General features: G+C 49.7%; 1 protein-coding gene across 4 annotated transcripts in view; it reads left to right on the top strand.

Annotated features, from left to right (window-relative positions):
• The window catches only part of NPHP4 (nephrocystin 4), a 137,249-nt gene that overhangs the window by 77,279 nt on the left and 43,074 nt on the right, over positions 1-16,896 (top strand). For all 4 annotated transcript variants that reach the window (XM_061185072.1, XM_061185073.1, XM_061185074.1 and 1 more), the window contains exons 13-14: positions 2,010-2,148; positions 16,769-16,830. In XM_061185072.1, the coding sequence (XP_061041055.1) occupies positions 2,010-2,148; positions 16,769-16,830 (201 nt within the window). The remainder of the gene's footprint in view (positions 1-2,009; positions 2,149-16,768; positions 16,831-16,896) is intronic.

The following is a 16,896-nucleotide window of genomic DNA, read 5'->3' on the forward strand; positions in this document are numbered from 1 at the left end:
TAGTCCTATAACTTTATAGAAAATGAGTTCATGGTTAAAAAACTTTTGAAAAATAACTATCCAGGCCTATTCACTGTAAATTGTCCTAAACATTTTTTCCTTTGAGGAAAAATAACACTGATTTTATACATTCTCTTCCAGAAAGTAGGATAGATAGGAGCAATTCCCAGTTCATATAACAAGGCCTGCATTACTCTGATATCAAAACCAGAAAAAGGCAGTACAAGAAAAGAAAACTATGGATACATAAGCCTCATGAACTTAGATGCAAAATACTCAACAAAATATTAGCAAATTGGATCCAACAATATGGAAAAAGAATAATACACCATGACCAAGTTGGGGGTTATCTCAGGAATGCAAGGCTATTTTCTATTTGAAAGTCAAAAATATGTAATTCATCATAGTCACAGCCTAAAGAAGGAAAAACGTATGATCATAACAATTGATGCAGAAGAAGCATTTGACAAAATTCAACGTCCATTTACAACAAAAACTGAGCAAACAGGAATAAAGAGGAACTTCCTCAGCTTGATAAGAGTATCTACAAAAATCCTTTAGTTAGCATCACACTTAATGGTGAAAGATTGAATTCTTTTCCCCGTAGACCAGGAGCAAGTGAAGGGTGCCCATACATAGTATTCAACATCTTATTCAACATTGTACTGGAAGTTCTAACCAGCGCAATAAAACAAGAAAACAAAATTTAAAAACCATACAGATTGGAAAGGAAGGAACAAATCTTATTTGCAGACAACATGATTTTCTGTGTGGAAAATCTCAAGGGATTTACCAAAAGCTCCTAGAATAAACAAGTTTAGGGAGATTGCAGGATACAACAGGAGGTCAAGATAGAAAAATCAATCACATGTCTTTACACTAACAACAGATGGAAAGCAAAATCTAAAAAACAGCATTATTTACAAAGGCTGAGTCAAAGAAGACCTAAATAAATGGAGAGACATCTTTATGGATTGGAAGACTGTTTCAACATAGTAAAGATATAAATTCTCCCCAAATTGACCTATAGGTCTAATGCAATTTCAATCAAAATCCTTACATGATTTTTTTGTATATATAGACAAGCTGATTCTAAAGTTTATACAGAAAAGCAAAGGAATTAGAGTCAAAACAATTTTGAAAAGAACGATAAAGCTGCAGGATTCATACTACACAATTTCAAGACTTTCATAAAAGCTACGGTAATCACGATAAAGTGCTGTTGGTAAAGGCGTTGACACATAGATGAATGGAACGGAATAGAGTCCAGAAGCAAGTCACAGTTTAGCAGTTTCCTGTAAAATTAAATATACACATACCATATGACCCAGCAATCCTACTTGTAGAGAAGTGAACCTTATGGGAATGAAAACTTATGTCACACAGAAATATGTATACCAGTGTTCCTAGCAGCTCTATTTATAACCACTCAAGCTGGAAACAGCCCGAATGTTCCTAAATGGGTGAATGGATAAGTACGCCGGGGTGCATCATACAATAGAAAACTGCTCGGCAACAAAAAGGAACGGGCTGTGGGTACACACTATGGCCCGGGAGAGTCTCATCAGTATCGCAGGGAGTGAAAGAAGCCAGTCTCAAAGGTTGTATAGCATGTGATCCCATTTATATGACAAAAGAGAGGGGTAGATTGCGGGGTTGGGTGTTGGCGGGACGGTGTACAAGGAGGCAGTGAGGGAATGTTTTGGGTGGTGGGGCTGTTCCGTACCCTGGCTGTGGTGGTGGTTACATGTGTTAAAACTCAAAGAACTATACACCAAAAGGGAAACAGTCAGCATAACATAGGTTAATTAAAAAACGCATTCGAACTGGAGCGGCAGTGCTGTGATCTCTGCTTGGTGAGGGTGCTCTTGTGATGGTGGTCTCCTGGGGTTCTGATTCTCATTGGTCGTCTTAGGGCCGGGCGAACTGTTCCTGGTTGAGTTGTTCTAACCGAAGGGTGCTGATGAAGGGAGCGTGGCCGTCACCGCTCTTGTTGTGGTCGATTGCAGGTGAAGCAGGTGGAGTCGGGGACAGTCCAGTTCCAGTACTCACTGAGCCCTGAAGGACACCCGGACACGCCCGTGGAGCACGCCATTCGCCCCAAGGCAGAGCAGCGGCCTTCCAGGAAGCCACCCACCTCCCCTTCAAGTAAGTGTGTGTAGAGAGCTGAGTCTTCCAGCTCATGGCACAGCTCCATCTGTGCCCAGTACAGCAACATTTATCAGATACTTACTGCAGATTGCTTTAATTTGAATCAGTTGGTTGAGTTTTTGCTGAATACAGAGGTGTAGAACTGGGCAGTGATGAAGCGTGGCCCAGCACTTTGTGCTTCAGCCACGAGTCAGCTCTGTTGCTTGCAGCTCCCTGACCGAGGGCCTGGGGAGGTCTGTTGGTGACCCTTAAAGGGACACATCACGTGGGTGCCCTGCAGATACAGGGCTCAAGAATCAGAGGCTGGCTGAAAGCCAAGGACTGCCAGCTTTATTTTGCACTGTTAATGTAGCCATGAGTTTGCTGTTTTTAAAAAGTGCTTTCTACTCCTTTGGAGCACAGTCTGAGAGTGGGGAGGCCATGACCTCAGGGCGTGGCTTTAAGAAAGGGATCGAGGGCTGTCAGCAGAGTGATGTCCTTCCTGTGGGTGGTGGCGTCCCCACGTGTGACCACGGCTGTCAGCTTTGCGTTGGCTACACCAGCACTTTCTGCTGAGGCTGGTACCTTGTGTTCAGGGCCTCTTAGTTTATTCCCAAGGACAGGCAGCTAGTGTCCTGGTGGGGAATCCCACCTGTGGCGGGAAGAGGAGGAGGTTAGGAGGAGAGTTGAAAGAGCATTGAGCCCTTGACTCTCGGCTTCTAGGGATCTCGCTGGCTGAAAGAACGTTCTAGATCATGGGCAGTTAGGTTCTTAGAAAGTCAGAAAGGTAGGGAATGAACAAAAGTGTAAGCTGTAGAGGGGAGCTTAGTGTCCAACCATCCTCCATCCAGATGGATTTCCTCTGATGGACACTGCTGGGCGTCCATGGAGGGCTGGGCAGTGTCTCTTGGGCAGCAGGTCCTGGGTGCTGGTGCAAAGGCACCAGTGAGTCTGTCATTTGGGAGTGGTTTTTTATGAGTTGAGATTCTAGTTTTTGGAAACTGGTCTTGTTGAATTTACTGGTTTATTTTAAAAATATTTATTTGGTTGCGCTGGGTCTTAGTTGTGGCAGGCAGGCTCCTTAGTTGCGACTCTCGGGCTCCTTAGTTGTGGCATGAGAACTTTTAGTTGCGGCATGCATGTGGGATCTAGTTCCCTGACCAGGGATCGATCCCAGGCCCCCTGCATTGGGAGCACGGAGTCTTAACCACTGGACCACCAGGGAAGTCCCGGTCTTGCTGAATTTAATCTTACAGTTGGTGGAAGCAGCACACTTGTTTCTCTGGCCTAGAACTTGATGTGCTGGCCTCCATCTTTGTGACCTTCCAGGATTTTCCGAGATATTTAAAAATATTCAGGTACTAAAACTTAATAGTTGATTGCTTTGGGACAAAGCACATTATTAAGTATTTTCCTTCTTCCCCGAAAGGCAGTACATTTGATGGTTTTAATTGTTTTGTTCTTTGTAGTTTTGAATATTGTACTTACCAGACTGTTCTCAGGATTGTTGTTTACCACCAGTGTGTACATTAATAATCTCATCTTATATAAGTGGTACTGGAATGTACAGCACCACTTATACTTGAGGAATTGCCAGAATATCTGCTAGAATCCCTTGCAGTGGTGGGTGGTAGGCATGTGTTTTCCATCAGAGTCAGTTTAGAATAAATTTCCAATTTTATCTGATAAAGTTGAATGCATTGAAAGCATAGAATATATAGTTAAAAATATTAAACAGAGTCAAATTTATTTCTAACCCATTCCCTTCTTTAAATCTAGTATCTTCCCTTCTTTGGCATATGTTCGTAGTTACGTTCTAAAAATAAAACAAGTACGAACCTCTAAGAAATATAAGTATGAAAGAAAGATAGTATCCTAGATTATAAAAATATGTATATTTTGTGATTTTTTGATTAAGTAACTCAAAAGGACAGTAGTGAAATGTAATAAACCCAGTTTAAAGTAATAAATACAGTTTACCCTGGTCCTTAGAAATGTCTGAATAGATCATTTTCTTAGAGAAGAAACCCATACAGCTGTCGTTAAGGGAAGAATATAATTACCTTTTCTGGAAAGGAAATTTCCGGTGTTGAATTTTGATGTAGTTATGGCACTGGAAACAGCATCTAGTCTAATCTAATTGTCAACCAGGATGGGATGACCCTGTTGGCTTCTCCGGCCTGACCTACTGTCAGTGTGGCTGTGGGCTTTGGGTTTGCTCTCCCAGCTGCCCTGTCTGTTCTCATGAGGGCCTTGGAGGAGATTTAAAGCCTAGTCTGCCGCTGCCTCTGTTTCCCAGAATTGTCCTTTAACTGAGTTTTTGCTTGGGGTTCACGGAACTTCTTGGATCTCTGGGTTTTTTAAATCACAGTTGGAACAATTTTGATCATTCCTTCTTCTGTCCTCCTCTCTCTTCTCCCTTAGGGCCCCCAATTACGCATGTATCAGGCAGCAAGCCTCACTTCTATTTGTGGTCTTTTCTCTCTGTGTCCCGTCCTAGATCATTCCTATTGCTGCACCTTCAGGGTCACTCATCTTTTCTTCTGCAGTGTCTGATCTGCCATGAATCCCATCCAGTGTAGTTTTCATCACAGATACTGTAGTTTTCATCTCCAGAAGTTCTCTCAGGGTCTTTTTCTGTCCTCTATGTTCAGTGTTTCCTGTTGCTTCTTGAACATGGGAAATACCTGCACAACCACTGACAGGCTTATGCTTTAGTCTTCCTCTCCAAAGAAGGCAGAGGTAGGTAGACCTCTTAGACCTGCCCAGCAGTTAATGTTCCAGTATTTTACCCTATTTGAAATGACCCAGATAGTGACCCAGATAGTGAGTGAATTCTCATTTTAACTTGGTTTAGTTTCAAGTTACCAAAATCTGGAGATAATGTTACAAAGTTTATCCCTACTTTAATATCTTTGTTTGCCAATTCTAATATCTTGGTCAGTTCTGGATTAGTTTTGATTGATTGATTTTTGTCCTAATTTGGGTTGTATTTTCCTGCTTCTTTATATTCATAATTTTTTTAACTGGATTCCAGTTATTGTGAGTTTTCTCCTTTTGGGGACTGAATATTTTTGTAGTTGATAAATACTCTTGAGCTTTGGAAACGGTTTGGTCATTTTGGGTCTTGCCCTTAAGATTTGTTAGATGGGACCAGATCAGCATTTAGTTTAGGGCTAATTATTCCTCACTAGGTGACAAGACCCCTTTTGTTACTCTGCCTGATGTCCCTGAATTATGAGGTTTACCAGTCTGTGAGAACGGCTTCTTTCTGGCCTCGGGTGAGCCCTGGGTACTGGTCCTTCTAATTTTTCGGGTGGTTCTTTGCCCATCCTTGGGTAGTTTCCTCATCAGTGATCTACTACATCCTAGAGGGACCTTCTAAGTGGCTGGAGCTCCTTCTCTGTGCACCCCTCCTGTCTGTGTTCAGCCCTGCAAACTCCAGCTTCCTTGGTCTCCTTGGACTCTCAGCTTGGTCTTCAGATCAGGGCCCCACTGTGCACTTTCTGGGTTCCCCCTCCCTGCACTGCAGTCTGCAGAATCACTCAACACTGTGATGTGAGGACAATTGGAGGGTTTACTTCTTTTGTTTCCAGTTCCTCAGGATCCTTTCCTGCCTGAATTCCAATGTCTTAAAGACTGTTGTTTTATATATTCTGTTAAAAAATTTTTGTTTCAGATGGGAGGGAAAATCTGGTCAGAAGTAGAAGGCTTTGCCTGCTGTTAATGGTTTCTAGGCTACTGAAATCATCCACCCCAGGGCTGATCGTCCAGTGGTTTTGAAAGTTTTCCTGGCTGCTTCGCGCTGCGTGTGATTCACTAAACATGTCGTCGTTTCACGACTTTGAGTCTTGGCTCATGCCCTGAGCCTAGAAAGCATCTCCCTTCTGTACTGTGTTTATTTTCTTTTAAGATATATTCTTTTTGTTAAATTAAAAAATTACATATTCAAGAATAGCCAAGGCAATTTTGAAGAAGAGAGGCTTCCCCTTTCTTGACTTGCAAGCTTAACAGCAAAATTATAGTAACTAGCACAGTATGACGTTGGCACAGACATAGATCAACAGATAACAAGACAAAATAAAAAGCGTGATGTATGACAAATTACAGATAAGGAGCATATTACTTTCCTACTGTTGTTATAACAAATTATCATAAGCTTAGTTGCTTAAAGTAGCATGAAGTTAGTATCATCCAGTTCTGGAGATCAGCAGTCCAAAGGTCTCACAGGCTGAAGTCGAGGTCTCTGGGCTGCACCCCTGTGGAGGCCGAGGGAGAGGATCTGCCTCGTCACCTTTGCCGGCTCCCAGGGCGCAGCGGCACCTTTGGCTCCGTCCTCCATCTTCAGAGGCAGATTCAATATAGCATTTCCACGTCTCTCTTTGACCCTGATTAATCACTCCTGCCTCTCTTTCACTCATAAGGACTGTTGTGGTTACACTGGGCCCCCTCCACCATCCAGGACAATCTCCGTGTCTCCAGGACAGCTGATTAGCAACCTTAATTCCATCTGCCACCTTGGTTCCCTTGGTGGCGTTAACGCAGTGTATTCACAGGTTGTGGGGATTAGGACGTGGGCACTTGGTGGGGCGGTGGGCAGCATTATTCTGTCTGCCACAAGAGTAAGGGCGGACCAGTCAGTTAACAGCGCTGGACTGGCTGTCCAGGTGGAAAATGGAAAATCAGATCCCAGTTTCGTGTTGTGTACACAAATGCTGGATGGATTACAAAACAGAACTGTAGAAATTTTAGAATCAGAAGATTAGGAAGAAGAAAGATGATAGAAAGAGCTGTTCCGAATCAATAAGGAATGGTCCATAACAGGACAGAAAAATGGGCAAGGGATGTGAGGAGAGAATTCACAGAGGAGAAACCAGAATAACCAATCAACATATGCAAAAGTGCTCAGTTTCACTAGCAATCAGAGAAATGCAAATTAAAATGAGAAACCACTTCATGCCCCTCGTGTTGGAAAAACCTGGCCGGCTAAATAGCATGTAGGTTGAGGAGGATTTGGGAAGCGAGGAATTCCCACCACACAGGGAGGAATGCAGGATGTACGACCACTTTGAAGAGCAATTTTGTAGTATTTAGTTAATACCCTACAGCTGGGAAGTGCCATTTCTAGACGTCCACTGCAGAGAGGAACTAGTTCATATGACACGGGGCCTGTGTTTCGTGGCTGAAGTGTGGGAACGACCTGCCTGCGCCCCAGTCGGGGGATGGCTGAACGAGCTGATTTATTTGGACCGTGGGTGCTATATAGCAGTGAAAATGCCAAGATAGGGCTCTGCATATCATTATGGGTGAAGCTTCACAGCAGTGTGCTGAGTGAAAAAGGCAGGTTCTGAAAGGAAATGGACAGCACGGCAGCATGTAAGTGGCTTTGAAATCAATTGCGTGTTGTTTGTGAATCCAGACTTGCCAACTGGGTGATCTTAGACCAGTTGCTTAATGTGTCTGTCCCTCAGTTTCCTCAGCTGTAAAATGGATGGATTAAAGGCCTACATATGAAAAACAAAACTCGAGGAGTCTTAGAAAAAAATTTGGAGAATATTTTTATGACCTTGAGGTTAGGAAGGCTTCCTTAAACAAGATAGACAAAGCACAAACCAAAAAGAGAAGATTGAGAAACGTGACAATGTTAACATGTAAAGCTTTTCTGTGAGAGAAGACTCCATAAACAAAGTTAAAAGACAAACCTCAGGACTGGGCTTCCCTGGTGGCACAGTGGTTAAGAATCCACCTGCCAATGCAGGGGACACGGGTTCGAGACCTGCTCCGGGAAGATCCCACATGCCGTGGAGCAACTAAGCCCGCGCGCCACAACTCCTGAGCCCACGCACCACAACTACCAAAGCCCGTGTGACTAGAGCCCGAGCTCTGCAACAAGAGAAGCCACCGCAATGAGAAGCCCGTGCACTGCAACAAAGAGTAGCCCCCGCTCGCCGCAACTAGAGAAAAGCCCGTGTGCAGCAATAAAGACCCAATGCAGCCAAGAATAAATAAATAAAAAAATAAAATTTATATATATAAAAAAGACAAACCTCAGACTAAAAGATACTTGCAATATATAAAACCGTTAAAAATTAATTGAAAGAATGAGAAGATTAGAAAGAAGAAAGATGATAGAAAGAGCTCCTCCCGATCAGTAAGAAGGAGATAAACAACTGACAAGAAAAGCGGGCAAAGGCCCTCAGAGGTCGTGGAGAGGGTTAGATGAGAAGAGGTTTGTCAGGGTGCGCGGGCTTCCCGGCTCGGGGCAAACGCTTCACAGTTGCTGTCAGCTGCATTGATCTTGTCGTCCTGCTGGCTGGCAGCATCAGTGGGCAGTGGCCACAAGTTCATAGCCCTTTTCAACCACTGGCCCAACTAAATACAGATCCCAAATCTCACTGGAAACAAGGCGACCACCAGGTCAGGAGCAAATGCAATATTTGCACAGAGCTACTGTTGACCCCAAAGTCCTTGATGGGTACAAACCAGTGCCCGTGTTGCCATCTAGGGAAGTGGGTTCCCGCCGGGCCGGAAAGCTTAGTGTTGGCCCTGCTTCTACCGTTTTATATTAGCATTCTGGAAGAAAGTAAGGGAGTGTTTATTCGGATAGGTTTGCTCAGTGCGCCCTCCCCTCACCCATTCAGCAAACCCTATTGACAGTCTGTGAAGTGCCAGGTACATTTAAAAAAGAGACAGTAAGTGAACAAACCACCTAATATTTAGGTGGCAGAAAGAATACTGTCCCACTGTGGTGTGGGGTGTTGACAGCAGGGAAGCTGTGCCTATGTGAGCAGGGAGTATATGGGAATTCTCTGTCCTTTCTGCTCAAAGTTGCTGTGAATATAAAACTGCTCTAAAGATGAAGTCCATTAAAGAATAAGACAGAGAATAATATGTGGGGAACTTAGTTATGCCTGTCTTGATTTGATTAACTTGTGTTCAGGATTTATGTTTCTGTTTCCATATTTGAGGTTCATCTGTGGCAGAGGTCAGCAGACTTTAAGGCCAGATAGGAAATATTTTAGGCTTTGTGGGCCAGATGACCTCTGCCACGGCTACTCATCTCTGCTGGTGTTCAGTGAAAGCCATCGAGGATGTGTAAATGAACAAGTATGGATGTGTTCCAATAAAAATTTATTTATAAGCGCAGATCATGCGCCAAACTTGACCAGTGGGCCATACTTTGCAGATCCTTTTTTTTTTCTCTTTTTCTTTTTCTTTTTTCTTAATGTGTAATAGTCTTTATTGAAACATACCCAAACAGTAGCCAGAGTAATCTCTATTTTTTAATTTTTATTTTATTAAGTCTTTTGAAAATGTAATATATTTAGATGTTTAAAAAATGTTAAAGTGGGAAATAGTAAATAGATGACCCAATTTTCTAATGGGTTGCTGGTCTTTACCAATTGATAGAAGCTCTTGTTATGTTAAATGAGCCCTTTGTGATAAGGTTGCAAATTTATTTTCTCAATTTGTCTTTTTTCTTTTGACTTTTCTTGTAGTGGTTTTGCCAGGAGTTTACAAAAATTTTCAGTCATCTTTTTTTCTTTCTATAAATTTATTTATTTAGTTTTGGCTATGTTGGGTCTTTGTTGCTGCGTGCGGGCTTTCTCTAGTTGCGGCGAGCGGGGGCTACTGTTCGTTGCGGTGCACGGGCTTCTCAATGTGGTGGCTTCTCTTGTTGCGGAGCACAGGCTCTAGGCGTGTGGGCTTCAGTAGTCTCAGGGGCCCAGAAATGACCCGCGTCCCTCCTCCCAGCGCAGGGGCTAGAGCTGGCGTGCGGCCCCGCCCAGTCTCAGGGGCTGCGCAGCGTGCCCGCGAGGCCCCAGAAGGTGAAGAGGTGCCGGTCCCTGGTGTGGATATTCGTTCGGCATTAGAGACGATCAGAGGAGCATCTCACCAGTGGGGACTCCACTGATTCATCTTTCTGTTGCCCAAAGCATTCAGCACGTGTGGGTAGAGAAATGGGTTACTCAGGACTCTTCCATGATAGAAACTCAACTCAAAATAGTTGAAACGGAGAGGGAATTGATTGGCTGGCGTGATGGAGGAGCCCTGACGTGAGGCCTGGCTGCGTCCTGGCCCTTGAGTGATGTGGTGAAGACCTGGTGTGTCTGTCTGTCTGTCTGTCTCCCACACCTGTCTGCTCAGCCTCCAGCTGTCCGTGGTGGCTTCCTTCCAGGCAGGGTTTCCCCACATGGTGGCTCCGGGAGCTGCTCGGTTATGCTTGGACTTAGGCATCCCAGCAGGAAGGACTTCTTTGGCTCAGTTGTCCAGTCAGATTCCTGAGATGGAGCCCCTCCCTCTGCCGGGTCACCTGCTGCACCCCGAGTGACGGGATGGGGGTGGGGCAGGGCTGCGTCCTGGGTCACACACCCTCTCTTGCGTGGGGTTGGGCCAGCCCCCCTGACCACAGGGGTAAGGGCTGGGAGGGTGAGTCCCCAAAGGGAAACCATCAGGGCTGCTCTAGGGAGAGAGGGTGGATTCCGGTGGTCACCTGATGGATTGAGGGCCTGATCTGTCCCAGGTCTTTCCCTGCACTCAGCTGTTTCTACTGCGTAGTTGCATCCCAGCTTTGACCAGCTTTTCCTGCATTTCTCGATCTTCGAATGAGTAGAGATTGGTAGTTCCTGCCAGTGGGGCCTGGCCTGTCTTCCAGAAGCCCACCATCTCCACCCCCAGAGGGTCTGCTGGGCACAGAGCAGGGCACTGTGTGGGCTCCGGGGAGCACTGTGGAGGTTCAGGGAGTGGGGGGACCCCGCAGGGAGGGCTCCCCCACAAGGCGTCTTGCTTTGGGCTCGAGATGGTCCTGTCGCCCGCTGAGCCGAGCCTCTTTCTGGGTGACCGGGGGGAGGGTGTTACTCTCCCGTGTGCGGGGCTCACGGAGCCCCAGCGTGACGTCCTGAGGTTCAGAGCTGCTGGGCGCATACCCTCTGAGTTCTCTACCAAAAGGGTTGTTGCTGCGTCCTTGGCAGACAGGAGTGGATGCTCCAGCTGCTGGAGGACTCAGGGATTGCGCTCTGGTGCAGACGTGCGGTAGCAGCGTGGTCTGGTTTTCAGCTCCCGTTTGGGGACCCGCAGATCTGCGTGGATGGAACCTGGTTCCATTTGGTTTATTTAATTTGGATTTATCTCCGCATTCATGTCACATTAATGTGATCGCCTTCACCCCAGGTTCCAAGCATTTGAAAACGTTGCCTCCCAAGACCCAATATAAGAGACTTAAATATTGGCTGATGTTTAACTTATGATGGAAACTTTTCCTACTTCAATATTTTACCAACTTATACGGTTCCTTTGGAAATCTTAACGATATGCAGCTGTCACTTTAAGTGAGGTGCTCTGGCTTTCTGTTATGAATTATCCTTTTTATTTTTTCTGCAGAATTACCAGGGAGCAAAGGTCCATTCATCACCCTCCGCAAGGGGGTGTGTGCGGGGCCGCTAGAGGGCCCTCCGTCTCCAGTTTTTGGAACCCGGCATTTCCCTGACCCATATTTTGCTTTTGAATGTTCTGGTGGCGTCAGAATTTTGGTGTGCCTGCTTAATAGATATAAAAGCAGCCGGGTAGAAGGGGCCGTTGAAAGTACGTAACCCTGGTGTTTCCCAGAGCACACTGAGTTAGATGCTCGATGTCGTTGTGACCTCGTGTGCGGGCGACGTGCTCGAGAGCATCCTCACTGACAGGCGGCTCGCCTGCCCTGAGGCATGTCATCCAGGCAATCACGCAGCAGTGGAGAGAGTGAAGGATGTCGATTGAGCAGGGGGTGGAAGGTAGCAGCCGGGAACCCAACACACCTGCACAGCATCTGCCGGGGAGCGTGAGTGAGCGTTTCAGAGCCAGGGCTTCCGGGAGGGAGATCACGCTTCTGAGCCTGGTCCTTGAAGGTGACCCAGCCTAGGGCTCCGGGCACGTCTCATACTTCCCACTCCTCTTGGGCCTGATTCGCCGAGACAGGGCACCTCTGGATTCCTTCAGCACAGGGACCCAAACCCACTCCATCGACGAGCATCCCTTTACCTCTTCCTAGATTTTGCTCACTTCCTCCATTCCTGTGATCAAAGTCTTCAAGAGAATGACTTTTTAAGCCCAAATAATTAGGAATAACGGCCTTTCAAATGGGTCGGCCTTGTGAATTCTTAGTGTCTGGAGTACCATTGAATGCTGAGTAATCCTTTATTTTCAAGGTCTGATGGGGAAAGCTGTTTCTCACAATCTTTATTTAAATCACAGAAATTGTGTCTTTGGCTGTGACGACCCCTTCCTTCCCCCTGCCCTTGGGACAAGCTGTTCGGCCCCATCCTGGAACATCCCCAGAGCCCCGCCTTCCTGGTCGGAGGCCTGGCCCCTTCCTGCCTGGCCCTGAGCTTCCATGGTTGCTAAGCAACAGCCTCCTCTCCCTTCAGTTAAGCACAGGCAGGTCTGTCTGCAGGGCAGCCTTTTCCTCCACGAATCCCACTCATCAGGCCCTGCCGGCTGATTCTCTTTTCCTCCGTCCCCCCTAGGGTGCGCAACTGCGTTCAAGCAAAAGCATTCTCTGGAGGGCAGCTTGCACTGTGGGGTAAAGGGCTTGAATGCTGCCTTTCATGCAGGGCCGGCTCCTGGTTGGTGTTCATGCATGGGGACCCCACCAGCCTTCCCGGGGAGGACAGTGGAGAGACCCCTGCTCTCTCCAGCCTGGAGGATGTCCCCAAGCCTGCTGCCTGAGCTCTCTCGTGCCTGTGTACTTACTTTCTGTCTTTCTGTGATGCTCGCCCACTCGACTCGTCAGAAGTGCTGTCTGAGAAGTGCTGACCTGAAAGGTAGCCCCTCTTGCCCTGGAGCGTGGAGTGGGCTTCAGGTCCTCGTGGTCTGCACACCTCCCCACTCCCCCCGGGCTGAATGCAGAGAAGCGCGGGATGCAGGTGTGTGACCTGGCGGGACGCGGACAGCCCAGGTTTGGGGAAGATCGCAAGCCCCCTCCTGGCCTTTTAGTTAAGTGTTAGGGCATTCGGGCTTCTAGAAGCTGAACTGAAGAGAGGACTGGACACTTGAGCTTCTGTCGACAGCGCTTTTCAGCAAGTGGAGGCTGATCGGGGAGCAATAGGGTGTCGGGGAAATTCATCTTCAGACGGGGGCGCAGCGGCTGCAGCTGCAAACGTGTCTGTCTCAAGCACTCAGTGTGGCCCTGTCTGCGCCGCGGTTGGCTCGGGTGGCATGGCAACCGCTGACTCAGTCCCTTCCGAGGCTGAGGTGTCCCTGAGCTGCACAGAGCGCCTGGCAAAGCTGTCGTCTTAGTCTCTGCGTTCTTCTTTTAATGACCAGGTGACTTACCTGAAGCCAGAGCCCCGCGGCACCACGGCCAGACGTGGATGTTATTCCCGGTGGGGTGACGGGAGGGCCCCGTCTGGGGAGCCACCAGCATCCCCTGCTGCGGGACCTCATCCTCTGCGACGGGCTGCCTGGTGCCATCGGTTCAGCCAGGAGCGTCCTCAGGCTCCAACAGGGACACAAAGACATACCTGATAATGATCAGTAAACTAGAATTTAAGTTATTTTAAATTCCACGAGTAGTACAGGAAAGCACGCTTATTCACATGTCTAAAGGGTGAGGTTCTAGCCCCTCACTGTTCCTGCCATTCCACGCATTTCAGTGAATTTACCTACAGACCTTCATCCACGTGTCGTTTTCTTTCTTCTCCTTTAACAGAGGTGGGATTCCCTTACGCGGGTTGCTTGGTAACTTGCTTTCCGCTCTGTCACTTGTCTTGGCAACGTCCCACGTCAGGACCCGCCCGTCGACCTCCCCCTTTTTAATTGCTTCCGGCCTCCACACCCAGATGGACCAGCTTTAATTCGGGGCTTCCATTTTCAGGAACACATGGGCCATTCTCATGGTTTGCTGTTTTCAGCGGTGCTGCGGCAGAGGTTCTTGTGCACATGTCCTTGTGCACGCTGCAGATGTCACCACGCACGCGGCCTTTGCACACACATGAAGGCCCCATGGTTTGGTCTTGTCAGCCCCGGCAGCTCGCAGCCTGTTCGTGCTCGGTGGCGGAAGGCGGGCTTCCCAGTCAGACCCCCACACCTCCGTCGTGGCTTTTGGGAGACCTGGAGGAATGACAGTGGACGCCTCTGGAGGACACTGTGTTGTCCGGGCAAGACCGTTAGATTGTGTAGTTTGCGAAGCAACTTAATCAGCGACTGCCGCATGGAACATTAGAACAGAAAGGTTTGACACCAAGTCATTTTGTGGTTTTGGTGTATTTTCTCACAGCCCGTGCCTCGCTGGGGTGTGTGGGTTTGGGCCCTGGGATCCCCAGCAGGCAGTGCTTTCATCTGCTGCAAAGCCTTTTTTGTGCGGTTGGTTGTCTAGGAGGTTAAAATTGTGTAAGTCAGGATGTAAAGAATCACCTCAAAAGCACCACGCAGTACCCAGCTTAGACAAACTGGGGAAATAAAGAGCGTGTGAGAAGTTTAACGGGCTTGGAGAGTTTAACTTTCCGCAGGGTTCAGATCTTCCTCAACTAGAGGACACGCGGCCCAGCTCCCGAGCGCCGGGCTTCTCCGAGCAGAGGAAAATGGAGCCATTTCCTGCAGGTTTTTCCTCGCTGCCAAAATCAACCCGTGTAGTTTTCAGTCTCCTTTTAGGGTGGAACAAAGGAGAACCTGGCGTGCTGCTCTTCTGTTTCATCTTCTAGACTGTTCTGGGTGGCGGGGTGGTGGTGGTGATGAGTGGCTGCCTGGAGCCCTGAGCTGTCTGGGGGGAGGCACGTGGCTTCAAGGACAGTGGGGCCCTGGCAGAATCCTGGTCTGCGTTTTGCTTCTTGCGAGATGACATCTTTCCTGGGACGCGAAGCTCGCTCGATGACTCGCTAACTCCCTCCAAAGGGAGCTCGTTTCAGGAACCAGAGGCTCCCAGGATTAGAGGGTGCCGAGTTCTTTGGAATCACGTTAACTTGGCTTTGAGAAAGGAGCTGGGCTGGCGAGGGGCTGGAGAGCCTGTAGCTCAGCTCAGGTGGGACCAGCGGAGTTGGGGGCCTCCCTCCACGCCGCCCCCCGCTTTCCCCGCCCCCTATTCCTCATCAGCTGGATCTCACCTCCTGGGGTGAGCCTGCAGTGCCTTCTCCAGGTGGATTCCGAGGTGGCTGGAAGGGGCTTTGATGGCATGTCGGCCCCAGGGCACAGCAGGGCCGGCTAGGGAGGTGCTTCCCATGTGCGGTTCCTGCCTGGTGGCTGAAGCTGCGCTGTGGTGGGATTCAGGGCCGCCAGGGGAGTCGGGCGTCCTCCCTTCAGACTGCACAACATCCAGAGTCACGGCCCCATGCCGTGTGCCCTGGGGCTTGGGGGCCACGGGGTCAGGTGAGCTGCTCATGGGCACCGCCCGGTCCGGTGCTCAGACGTGGCTGTGCGGGGACTTGGGCAGCAGAGACCACCGGGGAGGGAGGGAGGGCCAAGTGCGGGCAGTCAGGGCCACACGCGGGTGACAGGAGCAGGGCTAGTTACCTGTGGGGGGCACGATTTCTCAGGGCCCAGGACGTCCTGAAGTCCAGCTGGCGGTGGTGTCCACATGCAGCGGCCAGAGTCGGGTCCCTGTGAAGGGGACCGAGGTGCATTAAGAAGGCGTGGTCCTCAGGAAGACCAGACGTGTCACCTCGGACAGGTGCCCGGTCCCACCTGGGCCTTCAGGGGAGCGGAGGGGGCCCTGTCAGGATGGGCCCCGGCCAGCGGGCAGCCCCACCGTTGACTGGAGGCGGTGATGTTGGCGGCTGACGGCAGAAGAAGCGCGCGTGTGTGGGCTGATGGGGAGGTGATGCGTGGCCCCAGACGCCGGAGCACAGTGCTGAGAGTCTGGGGGTTTCAGGGACTACAGTGATGCTTGGACTCCTAGACAGGAGTGCAGGGCCTGGGATGGGGTGGAAGCAGCACAGGCAGACTCCAGCCCGGTCCTGCCCCGGGCCACCGTGCGGTGACCGTGCTCGGCGGGTGGGGACAGCGCCGTGGGAGCGGTTGCTCCCTCCGCAGTTGGGCACCTCCGGCGCTGCAGGAACCAGCCTCGCGTCACCCAGGGCAGGGGCGCCCTTGGCCCCTCGCTCCAGGGACCCCGTGGAGGACTGACCTCGACTATTCCCGGTACGAACACGCCCGCACTCACACCCGTAGAGTGAGTGGGCCTCAGGGGACGGGCTGTGAGTGATGGGACAGCCGGAGCGCCCAGCCATGCGTGTGTCTGTTTAGAAGTTTCTTATGTAACAGAACAGCAAGTGGGCCCCAGCCAGGGAAGCAACGGCCCAGGCAGACATCAGAGCCCGGCCCCACGAAGGCAGGGGAGGGTAAGCAGGGGAAAGGACGGGTGAGCCTTGAGGCGAGCGCACGAGAGCCTCACATCTCCCTGAGCGCACACGGAGTGAGCCTCGTGAGCAGGGAGAAGGAGGCCGAGGAAGTGGGCAGCGAGCTCGGGCTCCATCCTGCAGGCGGTGACTGGGGACGAGCGCCCTGGGTCTGCTCGCCAAGCACTGGGGCTGCCCAGTGGCCGCTGCCCAGCTCCGAGCACCGGTGACCGCCGAGGGGAGACTCGCGCCAGGCCTGCCTGAGCCGAGCTCCGGTGCCCTTGCCCCACCCAGGCTGACGGCCCCTCCCCGGCCCCTGTGCTTCCTCCCAGGCCTGCCAGCACCACCGCCCCGGGGGCTCACCACCCCCCAGGACTCGCCAGTGGGACCAGGGGTAAGTCCAGGCCCGAGAGGCCTGTTTCGGAATTCCACAATCAAGTATTTAAAGGTTCTGGGTGCG

This window comes from Eubalaena glacialis, chromosome 3 (assembly GCF_028564815.1).
Source record: "Eubalaena glacialis isolate mEubGla1 chromosome 3, mEubGla1.1.hap2.+ XY, whole genome shotgun sequence".
Classification (NCBI taxonomy): domain Eukaryota; kingdom Metazoa; phylum Chordata; class Mammalia; order Artiodactyla; family Balaenidae; genus Eubalaena; species Eubalaena glacialis.